This window comes from Panthera leo, chromosome B1 (assembly GCF_018350215.1).
Source record: "Panthera leo isolate Ple1 chromosome B1, P.leo_Ple1_pat1.1, whole genome shotgun sequence".
NCBI lineage: Eukaryota > Metazoa > Chordata > Mammalia > Carnivora > Felidae > Panthera > Panthera leo.
Genome location: NC_056682.1, coordinates 48,681,004 through 48,699,979, shown reverse-complemented (window position 1 = coordinate 48,699,979; position 18,976 = coordinate 48,681,004). Strand labels below are relative to the sequence as shown.

General features: G+C 48.1%; 1 protein-coding gene across 6 annotated transcripts in view; it reads right to left on the bottom strand.

Moving 5' to 3' along the window:
- PTK2B (protein tyrosine kinase 2 beta) overlaps positions 1-18,976 on the bottom strand; it is a 125,560-nt gene that overhangs the window by 18,159 nt on the left and 88,425 nt on the right. For 3 of the 6 annotated variants that reach the window (XM_042934917.1, XM_042934920.1, XM_042934918.1), the window contains exons 3-21: positions 13,562-13,740; positions 12,931-13,018; positions 11,645-11,724; positions 9,458-9,520; positions 9,192-9,246; positions 8,609-8,749; positions 8,108-8,182; positions 7,392-7,493; positions 6,553-6,670; positions 5,963-6,002; positions 5,788-5,856; positions 5,489-5,535; positions 4,540-4,590; positions 3,965-4,062; positions 3,093-3,177; positions 2,752-2,852; positions 2,387-2,502; positions 556-656; positions 88-177 (exon numbers count right to left, since the gene is read on the bottom strand). In XM_042934917.1, the coding sequence (XP_042790851.1) occupies positions 88-177; positions 556-656; positions 2,387-2,502; positions 2,752-2,852; positions 3,093-3,177; positions 3,965-4,062; positions 4,540-4,590; positions 5,489-5,535; positions 5,788-5,856; positions 5,963-6,002; positions 6,553-6,670; positions 7,392-7,493; positions 8,108-8,182; positions 8,609-8,749; positions 9,192-9,246; positions 9,458-9,520; positions 11,645-11,724; positions 12,931-13,018; positions 13,562-13,740 (1,699 nt within the window). Of the gene's footprint in view, positions 1-87; positions 178-555; positions 657-2,386; positions 2,503-2,751; positions 2,853-3,092; positions 3,178-3,964; positions 4,063-4,539; positions 4,591-5,488; positions 5,536-5,787; positions 5,857-5,962; positions 6,003-6,552; positions 6,671-7,391; positions 7,494-8,107; positions 8,183-8,608; positions 8,750-9,191; positions 9,247-9,457; positions 9,521-11,644; positions 11,725-12,930; positions 13,019-13,561; positions 13,741-18,248; positions 18,439-18,976 lie in introns of all 6 variants that reach the window. The other 3 variants (XM_042934919.1, XM_042934921.1, XM_042934922.1) reach the window with 2 other exon arrangements.

Below are 18,976 nucleotides of genomic sequence, written 5' to 3'. Positions count from 1 at the left end.
GACCCCTGCCCCCAGCACCCCCTCATAGCCTGGTCATGGAGGGGAGAATCAGAACCCTTTCCCACACTCTGCTGAAACTCCACTCACCAAACATCCAGACGTCACTGGCTGTCGTAAAGCGGCGGAAATTGATGGACTCAGGGGACATCCACTTGATCGGGAGACGAGTCACAGAGGCTTTGGGTGGGCAAAGAGGTTTAACAGGGATTATTTAGGGAAGAAAGAGCCAGAATTATCCGGAAATACAGCCTATTCTCCAGAGACCCTTGGCCTGCCTGGGCTTGACCAACTGTAGTCTCTTTCTTTCTTTCTTTCTCTTTTTTTTTTCTTTTTTCTTTTTCTTCTCTTCCCTTTCCTTTCCTTTTTTTCCCCTTTCCTTTCCTTTTTTACCCTTTTCTTTCTTTCTTTCTTTCTTTCTTTCTTTCTTTCTTTCTTTCTCTCTTTCTTGCCTGTCTTTTTCTTTTCTTTTCTTTTCTTTTCTTTTTTCTTTTCTCTTCTTTTATTTTGGCTGCAGAGACCTCTCCAGGGACAAAGCAGAGGCCAAACTCCCCTCACCTTTGTAATATTCCTCATCCTCAATGTACCGGGAAAGGCCAAAGTCCCCCAGCTTCACACACTCAGGGGAGGCCACCAGGATGTTTCGCACGGCGATGTCCCTGGGAGAGAAGTGTAAAGGTTCAGAATGTTTCAGAGAGACAGAGACAGACAGATGGACAGACAGAGAGATAAAGGGGAAGAGTGCTGGCCACAGTCCCAGCCTCCGGAGCAGAACAGGGCCACTTCTATGGGTCAGCCCTTCCCTGACCCACTGAGTTGACTTGCTGAAGCCCTGCTCGGGCAGGAGGCTAGACTGGCCCTCAGGTCCCGCCACACACAAAGCCCTCCACCATCTCCCTGTTGAGCTTTCTCTCCTATCACCCCTTCTCACGTGGCTCCAGTGTGAAGCTTATTTCAGGTCCCAGGACTTGCTCCACACACTTGCCCTGTTGGCTATATCCTGCCCCCTGCCAGGGAGGAAGTCGCCCTGCTGGTTCTTCAAGCAACTTTCCTGATCACAATTATTCTCCCATTTCTGCAACTCCATAGGACTGTTGGCTTTTGTCATGGCAGAAAGCAACAGCTTGCAAATACCCTTCACGGAGCACGAGGACAGCCAAGACCACCCAAATGCTTTACACATTTACACAACACTCTGTGTTGTGACATGAAGACCCGCAGGCCTCCCTGGCACAGAGGGGGAGACAGGGGCACAGAGAGTGGAAGGAGCTGGCCCAGTAGGTTCCTTGTGCGAAAAGGGGTCAGCCCAGGCAGCCTAACCCCAGAGCTGAGCTCTCACTCCTCCCCAGGGAGAACCCACTGACTCAGTTTACCTCATGTTCCTGGCATCATTTCTAACCCCAAATCGGCTTGTCTGCTTGCTCCTCACAGGCAGGCTCTGTTCCCTACCATTTGTCTTTATTACCGTAAAGCTGATTCCAAAGCATGATGACTTCACCCAAACAAACAAAGGAAACAAATCATTACCCCACCACCTGCACCCCATGACTATTTACATCTCGAATTTTCCCCTCATGCTATGAGGTAAGCTCCACAAGGAAAGGGATTTTTGTCGGTTTTAATTACGACTTCATCCCAGAGCCGAGGACGGCGCCTGCAAGCACAGGGTAGAAGTTCCACATGTGTTGAATGAGTGAATGGAATGAATGAATGAATGAACGTTTATATCCCCACACATTGCTTTGCACAGTAACACCCACAGGGCCACGTATCCCACGTTCATGGTGTGGGATTGAAGAATTCACCTGCTCGCCCCAATGCTTTGAGAGCACCCCCCTTTGTCTCCTCCAGGGGATCATATCCCTCCTGGCTGGGACCTTCTTTTCAGGGAATAGGAACAAAGCTGGGTGGAGAAGGGGCCACTTCACAGCCAGAGGGAGACTAGGACTTGGCAGCTCAGGGGTTCTGGGGACCAGTGCGGGGCCAGCTGCTTGGGCTGGGGAGGGCCCAGACCTCAGGATCTTCCAGACACTGCCCAAGTCCTGTCCCCTGCCCGGGCCATGTGTCACCAAGCAGGTGAGCCTGAGGAAAGCAAGCTCCATGCAAGTGGGGAAGTGATTTCTTAGAACCCACAGGGAAGTGGGCTAGATGCCCTGAGTTACAATCAGATGCCCAGCACTTTAGACTACTCTTAATAGCAACGCTGTGAGACACATATCGCCATTTCACTTTGCAGATGAGGCAATGGGTTCCCAGAAGATGCTCATGTTGTCCCATTGAGCAGGACCAAAGCTGGGCTTTCAATCTCTGTCTCTGTGACTCCGAAGTCCTGCATTACCCCAGCCTCCCTGGGTCATACGAAAGAGACCAGCTTCCTCCCCAAGCCCACCTGTGGACACAGTTGATGCTCTCCAGATAGGCCATGGCCTTGCAAATCTGCAGGGAGTACAAGACGAGAGTGAGCACCTTCAGGGAGTTCTTGTTTCGCTCTAGGTAGTGGCCCAGCTGTAGGAAGAGGGAAAGTGCTGTCAAGACCTCGGCAGGTAGCCTCCAAGCTCTTCCCAGGCAAACCTAGGTTGCTAAGATGTTCCAGAAACTTCCTCTACAAACGATCTCTGGGTTGTTTCAGCTGAATACAGAGGGCAGCAGCTGGGAGCTTAGGGCCCGTGTTCTAAATGCATCCCACCCACAGGCCCTGCTCAACTGTGGCCCAGCTGTCACCACAGGGTTCCACTTCCCCCACCTGCAGCTTACCTCACCATAGGGATACAATTCCATGATAATCCAGGTGGGTTCCTCTTCAATGATACCGATCAGCTTCACAATATGAGGGTGGTCAAGATTCTTCATGATCACTGAAATTGGGGGCGAGAGGGAGGGGCCAGAGGTGTGCTAAGGTCCAATATGAGAAACACACTGTGCTGTCCCAACTGGGAGAAACAGGGAGTGAGACCCCTCCTCCCAATGGAGGTCCCTGCACTGTTCATACCCTCCCCATCCCAGCTTCCAGGCCCCTCTCCCATCCTGCAGGTCTGTGTGGTCCCAGGGGTCTTTTCTCATGCACAGGGCTGGGTCACTCTCGAGGGCATACCTACCTGCCTCACTCAAGAACTTCTCCTTGTTGTCCAGAGTGCAGTCTTTCTTGCAGGTTTTTACAGCTACGTTGATTTTCTCCCCTTTCTGCAATGAAATTCTGTTCAGAGTTGCCCCTGCCCCCCTACTTCTGGGCCGTCCCAGTGCCCAGAAGAAAGTGTCCCCTTCCTGGCATTGCCATGGTCGTCCCGCAAGCTTGATTGACAGCCGAGGGAAGACAGACAGCATCTGGGCCTCTGGGGCTCTGCAAGGCGCAGTCCTCCCCTTCCTCCTTCTCCCCCCACCCCCACTCCTCTCTCCACTCCTCTCTCCACTCCTGACTTCCTCGCTTCTTGACCAGGGTATGTCAGGACCAGAGAGAACCTTTGAGACCCGAGCCTCTGGCTGTCTAGATGAGGACACTGAGGCTAAGGTCCTGTGCTCTGCTCCATGTCAGTAGTGGTCGCGTGTAGATCGCATGCAAAGCCTCTTTCTCTCTCTTTGTTGTTGGCTTTTACATTTCTGCTTCCTCTTTTCCTTGGCCCCACTCTCTTCAGGGCTCCGCCCCACTGGCAGCCTCAAGACTAGCCCCTCCCTCAGCTCCTGCTCTTTCTCTTCTCAGAGCTGAGTTTTCTCACGCCTCCCCATGTTCTTGCTTGCCAAGGTTCGCCCAACCCTTCACCAGGTCCTGCCTCCATTTTGCTCTCTGGGATTGCTATCCTTCTGGGAAATGACTCTGCATCTAGCACTCCTTGGGGATTTCAGGAATACTGCAAATGCCAAGTGAATGCAGAGCCACACATCATGGTGGCCGATCCAACCTCACAATACGTGACCTCCCCTTTGTCCTATGGAAAAGTGGGAAGGGAATGTCAGTGAAGAGTCTGGAACTTACATGATTTGTGTAGACACCTTCGTAGACCTCCCCAAAAAAGCCTTCACCAAGAATCCGATTCAGGACTACATCATCCCGTGTGACGCCATACTGTGGGCCTGGGCAGATGGAAAGAACAGATGGTCTCAGGGCACAGAAACCGCTGGTGCCCCTGGGAATCTGAATATTTGCAGGCCCCAAGGCCAGGCTCTGCTCCGTTTCCACCCAGGCATTGCCAGACCCCTCAACAACATCTCAGCTAAGATCCAGTGGTTGGCCTGGGTAAGGAGTTTTAGAAGGCTCCATCATCTCTGACCTGGGGAAAAGCCATCATCACCCTGTTCCCTCTGCAGGCCAGGTCCCATGTCCACACTCTTAGGATCCCCACACACATCACAGGCACGCAAAAGGTCAATAGTGTGGGAATAAAACAATAATCTCAGCTTTCAAATCCAAAGTGTTTCACTCAGGTTTGTCTCTGTCTGAAGCACACATGGGAGAAGATGCAGGAAGGAAAGAAAGTCCCCTGTGGTGTCCCCACAATGTCACTTCATAGGACCCTGGCTGTGGCCATTGTGGTAGGGTCAGAGATCTACCTCCGGGCCTTCGCAGGGTCTCATCGGGAATCTCTGCATAGATGTCTGATTCTGGAATGACAGAAAGAGAACATCCTACAGGTAAGATACCCTCAGCAGGCACCGCCAGGAATCAGGCACGTGGCTCCCACATGCAGGCCAGCAAAACCAAGGCTGACATCCCTGGGAGGGGAGGGGAGCCAGGCAAGAACTGGGGCTTCTGTCCCAGGTTTTGGCATGGCCACAGAACCTAGGGCACCTTGACTTGAATCCCTGTTCACTGCTGCCAGATTGCATCATTTAAAGCAAGTTAGTTAGTCTCCCTTAATCTCAGTTTTTCTTTCTGTGAAATGAATGTTTCTGGGGAATGCCATAAAGATCAATAAAATAATACTTATTATATATTTAACAAGGTTAGGGACTGGATGTTTGTATCCCCCCCACCCATTCCTATGTTGAAGTCCTGACCACCAGTGTGAAGGTATTTGGAGGTGGGGCTTATGGGGGTGACTAGGTTGAGATGAGGTCAGGAGTATGGCACCCCCATGGTGAGATTACTTCTCCGATAAGAAGAAGAGAGACTAGAGCTCTCCATTTATCCACCATATGGGGACACGGAGAAGGTGGCCGTCCACATGCCGGGAAGACAGTTCTCACCAGGACCTAGCCCTGCTATCACCTTGATCTTAGACTTCCAGTCTCCAGAACTGTGAGAAACACATGTCTGCTGGGAAGGCCCCCAGGCTGTGGTGTTTAGTATGACAGCCCAAGCCAAGACAAACACGGTGCCACACGTACTAACTGTTGAATACATGTTAGCTATTGGGATTCATGACATTTGAAGCCATCATTGAGAAGTCATAGGGGAAGTCTGCTTTCCTGGAGCTTGGAGGGAATCTTTGACCATGTCACAAGAGCAGGTGGAAGGGAGGCTCCGGCACAGGAGGACAATGGCAGACGGGCGGCTTACCTATGCTGCAGCTCTCTGAGAGATGGGGCTGCTGTGCCTCCAGGTTTCTGTAGGAGGTGATGAGAGGGCAGGAGCCTGGTGAACTCAGAGCCTGGCAACGAGCCCCCGGGAAGCCCACCCTCTCCTGCCCACCCCTCATAGAGGCCAGCCCCACTGTGCCCCCTGCCTGCCTGCAGGAGCAGGCTGTCCTGATGACACCAGGCTGGGAGCATGGCCCAGGCTGCCGGAGGACAGCAGCAATTCTCCCTAAGATGATGCCGGTAGCATTAGGACACCGGACTACCCCAGCAAGAACTTACAGGGTGAAGTTTACTGGCGAGAAATCGCCACTTGTGGTGTGCTGGGGTTCCAGTGTTCTCCCCTGGGTCCTGGAAACCAGAAACCATGGGTGGGGGCTCCCTATTTGTTCTGCCTTCTCCCAGGAAGACACAGGCTGAGTGCAAGGCTTGTTCGCTGCCTTTCTGTTATACTCACAGTACGGGGATCTGGGGCAGGCTGTTCCGCTTCTCACCATCTGAGGAAAGGGCAGAAAGAGGTGGCGCTGGAGCCAGGGACACAGGGTCCTAGATGGATGGCTGACCTCACTGCTCCTATGAGCCAACACAAGGGAGACCCCTTCCCGCCATTCTGTATCTTCTGAGAGTCAGAGCGGAAGCTAAGTAGGCCTTTGGCCTGAATTAGAACGCTCTTAGTAGAAGAAATTCTCAGCCTTCCTTCTGCCACCACCCACGTGTTCCAGCTCGGACCCCTGCTTCCGATCCCAAAATAGACACATCTTCACAGGAGGGACAAGTCATGTTCCAGCACTAGCTTTGATCTTCCTGGGGCCACAAACATCTCTGCTCCTGATGCCAGCTCCCCAAGCTGCTTTTGGCCAGGGCCTGCAGCTAAGGACCCAGGACGGTCCACAGGGGGTATCCAGGAGGGTTGGGTGAGCACCTCCTCACAGTTCCAAAGCCTGTTTGTTCATATACTGGTCAATGGCTTAGCTTCTCTCGCTCTGCCACTGGGGGCTTGTGCCACATCTGCCCATTGGGCCAGTTTGCCTTTAAATGGAAACTCACCTTTCTTGGGATGAATGATGAGAGAGCCTTTGTGCTCCCCTTGAAGCCGGCAGTAACCATCCACCAGGTCAGCCATGTTCTCGGCCTCTGCCAGAGAGGAGGTTTTGATGGACAAAGACTGCAGAGAAGAGACCAGCCAAGTATGAGACCTGAGACCCTTGGCTAGAGTCTGCCCCACAGGAATGGAGAAGAAACCGCACACTCAGAAGGAGCAGACAATGCCACCCTTCCTTCCCCTGCCGGGAGTCCCTCAGCACCTCTGCCAGGGATTTCATTCCCCACAGCCACCAGGGGGCGCTCCTGCCACCCCTCCCCACTGGCAACATTAAACCCTGGGAAGGCCAGTTTTGCTAGGACTTATTTTGGTCTCTAAGTGCGTAGCATAATGTCTTGTACCCAGTAGGTGCTCAATAGGTAAGAGCAGAAACTAGGAGAAGAGGGAGTGGGATAGGGGACAGTCAGATGAAAGGAGAGATAGACAATCTGTTTGCAGTTTGAGTTCTCTCTGATTATTCCACCCGCAAAAAGCCCAGGTTCCCAGAGGTACTGTTACTGAGTCATCATTCACTTGTTCAGAGTTAGATCTCTGATTTGTGACTTGATTTCCGGTCACTTCATCCACCCTAAAAACTCCTCCAACTTATTTCTTGACATTTTTAAACAGCTTTGCTTCCTGATACATCTCCCTTATAATTTTATTGTCAGCCTGGTATAACGTCTGAGCAATGGGTGCAGTTTTCTTAGTGAGATCCCAGAAACCAGGCTGGCCTGGGCAAGAAATCCCAACCTGTAGCTGCATCCCCTTGTTTTAGAGCTTCCAGGTGTCCAGAGACGCTCACCTGGGGGGCACCTTCAATGCCCAACTGTAGTACCGCCTGGCCTTCCTCCAGTGGGAGGCACCTGATGGACTTGATCTGCTTGAATTCAGCTAGGCAGGTGGGCTGTAAGAAAGCAGGGGTCCCTTCAGACCATCCCACTCCTGGGATCAAGCCTTGAAGATTGGTCAGTATGGGGGGGGGGGGAGGAGCTGCAAGGAGGTCCTGCATGGAGGAGAGACTTGCAAGGAGGTCTCTCCATGGTGTGAAGAGAGAATCAAAGACTATTAAGGCAGAAGGGATCATCTGGTCTAAGCTCCTCACTTTGCAGAAGAGAAGAGGAGTCTAGGGAGCCAGGAGTTGCTCACGGTCATATGCCAAATTGGTGATAGAGCCGGGACTGGACCCAGGTCTTCTGCCTCCCAGGGAATGATTGTCCCATCTTGCCATTGCAAGATCAACTTTTTTATCTAAGCCAGAAGAGCAGTGATAGTGCCCTTCCCTCCTCTCCTCCCCACCACACCACCCTGCCGCCCAGGGTGCAGGAGATAGTCATGGGGAAGTAAAGAACTGTCTGCTCCATGTCCCAAACACTCTCTCTACAGCTACTCAAACCAAGGGCCTCTCTGCTCTCAGCAAGGGGCAGGGACGACTGGTAATCAGGACAAGGTAGGAGGCAGCAGAGAGTGGGAGATCGCTCAGCCTAGGGGTGGGTGCAACGTGCCCCAGTCTCTCTCTACCTTTGCATCTTGACTTGTCAGCTGACGGATGCCCTTCGGGCCAATGACCAGGTCCACAGTAATGTTCCATCCTTGCTGGAATAAAAGAGGAGAGAGGACTATTGCTTCAGGTTTGTCTCCCTCATATTTCAGAAAGTTGAAAAACAAAAAGTTCACTAATTTAGACACAGGCCACTCTATCTCCTGTGCCCTCCAGCTCCTTCGATCTCATAACCCTACAGTACAGACTCCCCTCCTCCCTATACCCTGCCTACTCTGCCCACTTCCCAGATTTGTAGCCAAGATTTCAGTTCCCTTCCTCAGGCAAGCAGTTTAACATTAGTTGCATTTTAGGGCATGTCAGCGAGGCCCAGCTGCTCGAGGACCTTTGCTTGTGTGTGTTACTTCGAGCCAACACGCCTCTTCTTGCCCCCAAGTCGGCCTTGTGGGCCCCTTGGGGGCCCCTTTCCCGAGAGGCCTGGAATTTGGGTCAGGGAGAGAATAAAGAGGATGTGTCATTACAATGAGTTCACAGCGATAGGTCTCCTGGTCGATGTTGGCAAAGCCCGCGAGGGTGTTGAAGAACTTCATGACACACTCCTCCTCCCTGAGCGAGGCGTACTGCTGGAAGGTCTGCTGGATCATCTTCCGGAACTGCTTGGGCTGGGGGTGGAGATGGTCAGTGGTGAGCCGGCCCTGCTCCTCCAAGCTCTGATTCCTTCCCTGATCTCACCAAAAGCCTGTCTGCTACTGTAGGGTGGTCCTCAGGCCTTTGCCACGAGAGCAGCAGCCATCTGTTCACTAAACCACACACCTACTATCTCCAGCGAGGCTCACCAGAGCCCTGGGATGGAGGCATGGGAGGTAGCATCCCCAGGCCACAAAGATAATTGGCCTCTGATGTGGAACTGGAGCCAGGTTTCCTAATTCCCAGCCACAGAAAGGGCCCACTGGATATTTTTAGTGGCTCTATGTCCAGATGGCCCAAGACACTAGAGATACCCTGGTTTTCCTGAATATCCCCCACCCAATGCCATTGGGCTCTAGTCATAGAGACCAGCACAAAGGGGTTCTCTCTGGGCCCCTTGCCCAGTGGTTTCTTCACCTTTAAGTTCTCCTGCATCTGCTTTGGGAAAAACAGGTCCAGTCCTACTTCTTTCCTGAAAGAAGAGGAGAAAAAGTGGCATTTGACTCCCCCTCACCCCAACCCAGGACTTCAGACCAATCAGGAAGAGATATGATGGACTGAGGACCAGGAAGATGGGTCCTGCCTGGCTTTGGTACGGAGATGAACAAGGTAGGGAGCAAGTAGGAGAAGCAGGGCAGTGAGGAAGGAAGGGAGGAGAGGCAATGACCAGTTTCAGGACTTACTCCAGGAACTCGAAGTTGGACTTTTTGTCAAGTGCATTGTGGGGCATGTCCTTGAAGAACCGCCTGGAGAGAGAGAAGTCATGGAGAGGTTGATGGTTGGAGAACAAGGCCATCAGAGTTGGGTCACCCAAAGCCACACATTGGTCTAGAAGCTCCCTTTCCCCTGCCAAATGTAGTAACCAATTGAAGGGAGAATATTAGAGTGAAAAAATTTGATATTTACAAAACCACGAAGAAAAAGAAAACCCCCAAATTTCATTCCTAGGAAGGACTCCAGCCCTGTGCTTTGGGATGCCCAGCTCTGGGACCTCCCAGTTGTTGGGCAGAAGAGAAAAATGGTGGTTCTATCTTTGGCCTCTAAAAACAAATGACCCAATGCAGCCAACGCAGATTGTTGGAGGGCCTAGCATTTAGTGGCCGAGTGTATATATGACCCTCTAATGAATTAATTCAGTAGTTCTCAACCAGGGGCAATTTTACACCTCCCTCTCCAGCCTGGAAACATTTGGCAATGTCTGGAAATCTTTGGTTGTCACATCTGGTTGGGAGGAAGGTGGTCCCACCAGCATCTAGTGTGTAGAGGCCAGGAACGCTGTTAAGTATCTTGCCATTCACATGATGGCCCTCCAAACAAATTATCTAGCACCAAATGTCCCTATTGCTGAGATGGAGAAACCTGGGAGGTTGATACAAGGAGAGAACTCAGGAATCTAGGACAAATGTTCTTTCCTGACTCACTTCTCTCTATAGAGTATCTGACAGAGTGGGATAGCAGATCCTGGAGGAGTATGCCAGCTGATTAAGGTAGACCTGTACTTTGGAAACCAAACAACAGGTAAACAGCAATGATATTCAGTTGTAGGACGTGAAGAGCCTATCCAGGATTCTTCCCTGGACGCAAGGTCATTTTCCTCCTACTTCTACCTGAAGGTGCTGGTGATTAAGATCCCAAATTTCCACACAGCCAATCATGGCAGCTTTAGAAAGTTTTCTGAGTCAAGGGTGAGTGGATGGCTCAGCTGGTGCCGACTTTGCTCAGGTCATGATCTCAAGATTTGGTTTGTGAGTTCAAGCCCTGCATCTGACTTGCTGCTGTCGGCGCAGAGCCCGCTTCAGATCCTCTTTCCCCCTCACTCTCTGCCCCTCCCCCATCTGTGTTCGCTCTCTCTCAAAAATAAATTAAAAATAAATAAGTAAAATAAATAGAAGGTTTTCTGAGCCAGTGTTACGGGATTGACCCCCACATTCACAGAAAACCTCAGAGCAAGCCTGTGAAGTGAGGATTACAGGCAACACGGCCTCCAGCAATTCCCGTTGGCTTGAGGGAGCTGCAAAATGTACTCCTAGGGAGCTGAACAAACTGGCTTGCTGTACGCACCTATTTAATTGGCAAATGCCCATCAGAGAAGAGGATTTTAGATCTTTCAGGGCTGTCCATTCATTCAAATATGTACTGTGCTCTCATTCGGTGCCAGGCGAAGGCAGCACCAATGCTGATTTCAAGGATTTGACAGGATTTCACAATCTAGTGCATGTGAGCCATTCATTCCTAAGTACAGAGGATCCATACAGGGTAAGGTAGATGGGGTGGGCGTGAGGAAGAGGGGCCTTCAAGATGGAAAGGCCCTTGAGTTGGCTCAGTGGGAAGAACCTATGGCCACCATCCTGCTTGTTATGGACCTTTCACAGGCAAGTCCTGAGGTTTTCTGTGAATGTAGAAGGTGAACAGGCAACACTGGCCCAGTAAATTTTCTAAAGCTGCCAGAATAAAAAAGAGTTTACCAGGTTGAACAGAGAATGAGAAGAGTATGCCAGACAGCAGGCTCTGTGTCCCAGCTCCTACTGGAGCTGAAGACACAACAGTGAAGAACACAGTGGAAACCCAACATTCGAATATCTCCCAGGACTTTGCCTAGTGCTCAAAGAAACATTTACTGAATCACTTGAATGGCAGATAGGTGGAAGAAAAAGGCAGCCTGGAGGGAAGAGCAGCCAAAGGAGGCAGGGGACACTGACCAGAAATGGGGCTGGCTCTTTTTTCTAAGGACCAGACAGTGAGCGCCTTACCCTCTGTCAGCCACCACTTGTCCCCATGGCTCTCATGTGCCCACTCTTGCTTCCCACCCTGGAGGCAAGTCCAAGCTGGCTAAGAGCTCCAGTCCCTGGAGGGTCCTTGAGGCCACATACCTGAGCTCCAGGCAGCCCAGCTGCAGGGCCATGCCCTCGCTGACCTTGCTGGCATAGCGTTGCATGTAGTCATTCCGTAGCTGGTGGGGAGAAAGACCAAGGTTGAGAGTCATGCCCTCCTTCCCTGTTTCCCTGACCTTAGGCTCCAAGAGATGGTGGGTGCTTTGAACACAATCTTGCTGCCCTGAGCTATCTCTCTCACACAGCCCACCATGCACAAATGTGTAGCGGATGAAGAGCAGAGGGGGAGACTCTCCCTTTGCTCTGCCTCTTCCTCTAGAATTCTCTAGAATCATGCCTCCACAGGCCAAGGCCTTCAGGTTTTTTGAAGCACTTTCAGACACATTTTCTTATGGCTTTATGAGGCTGGGGTTCAGATTCCTCTTTCCACTCTTCATTTTAGAGGTAAAGAAATAGAATTTGGGGATGAGTCAATCATTTATTCAAAGTCTTTTTGGTACTTAGTGACAGATGTCATTCACTCCACAATAAAAGTCTGGCTTTGTCTTCAGAAAACCAAGAGGGAGACACAGGTGAGAGCTGAGACCAGACAGAAAATAATGATGGCCTCTCACACATCCTCAGCACTCTGTGTCAAGTCCTGTGCTAAGCACTTTACATTTATTACAGCCAGTGGTGTGTTGGAGCAGCTCCAAACAGCTCATGAAAGCCAGTTATTAAATTTTATGAAGTTTTGCAAGCTGTATGATATCATATTGGTAGCTTGAAAAATGCCATGATAGGGGAATATTTACACCATGGAAATTGGCAAGTGCAATAAATCAGAGATTTTTTTCTTCAGAGAGCTGGTTTACCAGCACCCTGCTAGTGATACCATTTGGTCCTCACAACAACCCTATAAAGTAAATATTATTATTATCATCTCCATCTTCTAGAAAAGGAAATAGCTTCAGGCAGTTACATTAAGCCCCAGGAGGATACTAGGTTAGTAGCTGGCAAACTGGCCAGAAGCCAGGCATGTCAGAGTCTGTGTGCTAAGACCACCAATTCTCTTTGTACCTGCTCTGCCTGCCCATCACCAGGTCTCCTGAGAAGTAAATAGCCACCAGCAAAGTCCAAAAGTAGCTATACATATGGGGCAGGGTAAGCCAGCACTTAATTAGCCATAAGAGAACCAAGATGGAACAGCTGCCTAGGGACAAAGGCATGTCCCCAAGAGAAGTTTCCTAGATTGGGACCTCCAAAATCTGGGCTTTGTCTCTCTATCTCCCCAGGAAAGGATGAGTAATAGGGCCCTGGGGACAGGAAGAAAAAAATACTTCTACCTGTTGGTAAAAATAAAGTAGCGTTGTCCTGTCTTCTTTTAGGCTTTCCATGAAGTCCTCTGGTAAGTAGCGGATTTGGAGGTCATACCTGCAACAGGAAATTCAGACTCTCTGGTTGACTTAGGGAAACTTGTCATTTAAGAGTCTTCCCATAAGGCTCATGGCCACCCATTCAGGAGTTGTTTCTTCTTTCCCTCCTCTGTGGTCAGGTGGAGGACTGTGGGGAGACCATGGAGGACAGAGGGGTGGCAAGCAAGTGGTGGTCTATACTAGTCCTGACTCTCCACCTTGTCCCCCTCATGGCAATTGTTTTCTTTAGGTTTGCAGATCAGCCCTTGACCTGGTTTTCTATTTTCCCTGCCCTACTGTTCCTCCTTCTCCGTAGCACCAAGAGCATCCTGTCTGGGGATGTTCCTGATATCTGCCCTGGGAGAGGGGGTGTACTGTGAGCTCATGTTAAGTCTTGGCCAATAGATGCATTGGATGCTGCAAGAGAACTAAGCCTAAAATGCCACTCAGATTTTCTAGAATATTCTCAGAGGTTGGGAAGTGCTCCCAGGAATTACTTCCCTGGGCCTCCCCACTCCACACTCCTCTCCCCCCATTTGAGAGCCCAGGGCTCTTCTCCTACCTCCATTCAGCCTCCATGTGCAGACACTCGTACTTTTCCTGAACCTCACCCACTGTCATCTGCGGGTGTAGCCAGTGGATCTCATCCGACTTCATGTGCTTCAGCCTCAGGCCATAGCACTCACCCAGCTGGATGTTGGGCCCTATCCGTCCGCTCAGCAGAATGGAGGCAATGACCTCCTGGGGAGGAGAATAGAGAGACACAATTCAGATATACCCCTTCTAGGCTCCCACAGTCCTCATGCATCCCCCAGAAGTGTGATTCTCCAGGGTGGGGTTCCATCTCAATGTTTCATTTATCTCTGATTCTCTAGCACTTAGTGCAAGTTTTGGTGTACAGTGGGCTCTATCCGATGAATGAATAATTTGGTAAAATGAGACAGAGATAGAGAAACTGAGAGGAGAGAGGAGAGGCAAAGGAGAAAATGCAATGAGGCAAAGAACACAGATTCTGTGCTTCTGCAGCACATTTCAACCAAATGGATTAATAATTACTGAGCATCCACCATGTAAAAGCACTCTCTGAATGGCTCCCAATTTAGCCAGCATTACTGAGCATCTATAGTAGGCACTCAAGGCACCTTGCATACATTATGTCATTGAATCCATACAACACAGGGAAGTAGGTGTTACATCTCCATTTGGCTGATGTAGGTTACACAGCTCATGGAATTAAGCTGGGGTTTTAAACCCTGGGCTAGTGGACTCTGTGGATTTCTACTGGGCCAAGCTGCTTCATGGGGTGCTGGGGCTGGGCAAGGCAGGATAGGATTCACATTAATGGATTAATTGGCACACTTTCCACATAAGAAGAATGGCCATAGGTAATAGAGTATTGACAAGAGATTAGGAACTCTCCTTATTCCTGCTTTCTTGTTGATCAGAAGTCAGCCTGCCTATAGCCTGATGCCATAGCTTCCTGGCCTCAAGCTAGAGCTGGATCAAGAAGAGGCCCACTGAGGGGCACCTGAGTGTCTCAGTTGGTTAAGCATCCAACTCTTGATTTTGGCTCAGGTCATGATCTCATAGTTGGTGAGATGGAGCCCTGCATCAGGCTCCACGCTGACAGCATGGAGCCTGCTTGGAATTCTCTCTCTCCCTGTCTTTCTGCCCCCACCCCCCACCCCTGCATGCATTCCCCTCTTCTCGCTCAAAATTAAAAAAAAAAAAAAAAAGAGGCCCACTGGGAAGCTTCCTGGAAGCCATCTATAAGGTTCTGCCTAGTTCGGAAATCCCATTATTTTCAGTTTAATTCATGTTTCTCGTATGGTTGCACACATAACGGGTAAATTGAGCCAACTCCCAGTGGAGCAGAAAGTACCATCAAAGGCAAATTTTAAAAACTCTTCTTATTTTCACTAATAAAATATTAAACCCATATTTAAATAGTACTGTTTTAAAGAAATACCAAATTATTGGTCTGCCTGGACACCTACATGTGTTGTCCAGCTCTGCCTCCTGCCAGCTGTCTTCAAGTCCATGGAGTGGTGAAGCTAAAAAACCTTAAGCCTGAAAAATCCTTTCCCCATTAGGGAAGCAGATCCCCATCAGAGCAGTCAACTCTTGCTCTGTGAGACAAATAGCAAAACTGAGGCATATAAAGTACCCATTAACAGTTGTCACAAATCAGTTCAGGAATCAGAATTACCATCCAGGGATGGGAAAGAAAGCTGTGATCAATGGTACTTATAGTGAAAGGGACTCAGACAAGAGGGAGAGCTCAAGGCTGTGAAGTTGACCATTTTGTCATTATTTCCACCCATTTCTCCTGCTACTGACCCTTGTACTGCTCTTTCCACTCATACAATGATATTATCCAGAGACCCCATGTCATCACTGAGCCCATCTGGAGTCCCAGCTATCAGGTATTTTTAAATATAGAGTCTTCCCTGACCCCAATGAAACTTATTTGGCCTATGTCTGATTTCTCCAGGGCTGGGACCCTTGTAATTATTGGAAATTTCAAACATACATGAAGTACACTGAAGTCAAAAAAACAGTATCATAAACACTGATACACACATCACCCAGCTTCGACAATTACCAAAACTCTGCCATTTTTGCTTCATCTATTATGCCATTGACCACCCAACCACCACTTTTGACAGTTTTTTTTTTTTTTTAGTTTATTTATCTTTTGAGAGAGAGAAAGAGAGAGTGAACAGAGGAGGGGGAAAGAGAGAGAGAGGGATAGAGAGAATCTCAAGCAGGCTTTGCACTCTCACTGCAGAGCCTGATGTGGGGCTCAAACTCACAAACTGTCAGACCAAGACCTGAGCCCTAATCAAGAGTTCGACACTTAACTGACTGAGCACCCCCCCACCCCCCCCACCCCCCGTGTGCCCCTACAGTTCTTTAAAGGTAAGATTTACAGACATTAAAATGCATACATTTTATGCATACAGTTTGTATGTAATCCACATGCCAATAATTAAGATACAGGATTTACAGACATTAAAATGCATACATTTTATACATACAGTTTGTATGTAATCCACATGCCAAAAATTAAGATACAGGACATTTTAAGACACCCAGAAAGTGCCCTCATGTCCATTCTCAGTCAACCACCAAGCCCATGCTCACCCCAACTCCAGGTAACCAGTTTTTCCTCCCATTTTTACTTAGTTTCACCTGTTCTAGAACTTCATATAAATTGAAACATTTAGTATATATAAATCATTCTCCTGTTTCTAGATACCTGAGCTGTTTCTTATTTTTTTGCTATTGTGAATAAAAGTACTATGAACATTAATATACAGGTCTTTTTATGTAAATATGTTGTCATTTCCTGTGGACAAATACTTAGGAGTGAAAATTACTTTGTCAAAGGTAAGATATATGTTTAACTTTATAAGAAGCTGCTAAGATTATTCTGCTTTATATTTCCACTGTGATGTATGAGATATTCATTACACTACATCCTCACCAACATTTGGTGTTATAAGTCTTTTTTTTTTACATTTTATTTATTTATTTATTTATTTTTTTAAAAATTTTTTTTTCAACGTTTTTTATTTATTTTTGGGACAGAGAGAGACAGAGCATGAACGGGGGAGGGGCAGAGAGAGAGGGAGACACAGAATCGGAAACAGGCTCCAGGCTCTGAGCCATCAGCCCAGAGCCCGACGCGGGGCTCGAACTCACGGACCGCGAGATCGTGACCTGGCTGAAGTCGGACGCTTAACCGACTACGCCACCCAGGCGCCCCCATTTTATTTATTTTTTGAGACAGAGAGAGACAGAACATGAGCGGGGGAGGGGCAGAGAGGGAGGGAGACATAGAATCCTTAGCAGGCTCCAGGCTCTGAGCTGTCAGCACAGAGCCCGATGTGGGGCTCCAACCCACAAACCATGAGATCATGACCTGAACCAAAGTCAGATGCTTAACCGATGGAGCCACCCAGGCATCCCCTAAGTCTTTTTAATATTAGTCAGTTTAATGGTTATATATAGTATCTCATTGTGTTTTTAATTTGCATCTCCCTGATGACTAATGATATTGAGCATATTTTTATCTGGCCATTCATGTAATTTCCTTTGTGAAATATTTGTTCCAATTTTTCCCATTTTTCTGTGTTGTCTTTTTATTATTGAGTTGTAGGCAATCCTTATACACTCTAGATAAAAGTACTATGTATATGTTTTATAAATACTTTCTCCAGGTCTGTACTATGTCTATTATTAATTGTCTTGTCAGTTTCTTTTGATAAAGTCTTCTTATTCAAAATTTTCTTTTATGGTTAGTGCTTTCTGCATTCTGTCTGAGAAATTTTTGCCTGCCACCAAATCATGAAGATACAATCCTGTTTTCTTTTATAAGCTTTATAGTTTTAACTTTTCCTTTTAGGGTCTGTAATCCATCTTGAATTAATTTTTGTGTATGGTGTGAGGTAGGGGTTAAAATGTACTTTTTTTTCTCATAAAGATCTATGGTTATTCAGCATTGGTTTTTGACTTTCATTTTCCAGTTGAATTGTTTTGCTGCCTTTGTCAAAATCAACTGGCGGTATAAGTTTAGATTTATTTCTGGACTCTCACTTTCTGATTTATTGATCTTTGTCTACACTCTGCCAGTACCACACTGTCTGCATTACTGTAGCTTTAGAGGAGATTTTGAAGTCAAATAGCATAAGCCTTTTACCATCTCCTTCCAAGATTGCTGTGTTATTCTAGGTCCTGCATTTCCATATACATTTTTTGAATTAGCTTGTTACTTTTCTATTTAAAATGCCTATTGACTCATGATTGAGACTGCGTTAAATCTATAGCTTAGTTGGGGGAGAATTGACGACATCTTATCAACATTGAATCTTCTAGTCTGCAAACATGGTATATCTCTCCACTTAATTTTATTTTTCTTTAATTTTTCTCAGCAATGTTTTGTACTTTCAGTGTCTAGTTTTGCAGGTCTTTTGTTAAATTTATTCCTAAATGGTTTACGTATATTGATGCTTCTGAAAATTAAAAACATTTAAAATTAATTTTCTATTTTGGGGTTCACTCCCTTGTGTGGCTCCCTCTTCCCCAGGATTTTTCTTAATCTTCTGGCTGCTCAAGTCAGCCCTAAATTCTATCCTCTGATGCCTCAAACCAGTAAGGCTGCAGCTTTCTGCCCCTCCCAGCCCTCCCAGATTGGAAAGTGCCCTCAGGCAAAAAACCAGAAATTTGCAAATCTCATTCCTTACAGTTCAACTCTCAAGAGCAGGTTTCCCTCTAGTTTCTGCTGGTTATGGTCACTCTCCAGGGCTTTCAAGACCATTTCCTTTTTATCTTGTCCAGATTTTGCCATTGTTATCAGCAGGAAGATCAGTCCAGGCCAGGGATTCCACCATTTTTGAAACCTCTGTACTATTTTAATGAATAAATCTGTACTTTCTGCAAATGGAAGAAGGTTGGGAGTCAGAGAGCTCCCTTTAGAGCTCCATCAGAGATTCTGATGCTTTTGTAAACACAAAGAAAGCCCTGAAAAACAAAATCAAATCCTGGTGTCCTCTTCTTCTACCTTTTTATCTCCCCCCCCTCCCCTGCCCCCTTGCAGCTCATGGTATGGCCAAGGTCAAAATCCTGAGGCTGAGGGGTTGGCAGTGGCTGCAAAGCCAGGAACAGAGTAAAGGAGGAGGTGGGGCCAGGGGCAGAGATGCTGTAGTGGTGAAGACAACATTTACCTACAGGGGGATCCAGCAAAGGAGTAAATGTATTAAAGATAATGGAAAATGGGTTTCTTAATGTTGGAGAAAGTACTCAAAATAAGGAAAGAAGGCTAGAGTGGACCCTTAGGTGAGGCATTGGAATTTGAAGTATTGGTGAGAACTCATAGTTTTAGAGGGCTGGAGAGAGGGAGACAGAGAGAGAGAGAGAGAGAGAGAGAGCACTCTTGCAAGCCATGTACCCATGAGGAGTGAGCATGTGCAAC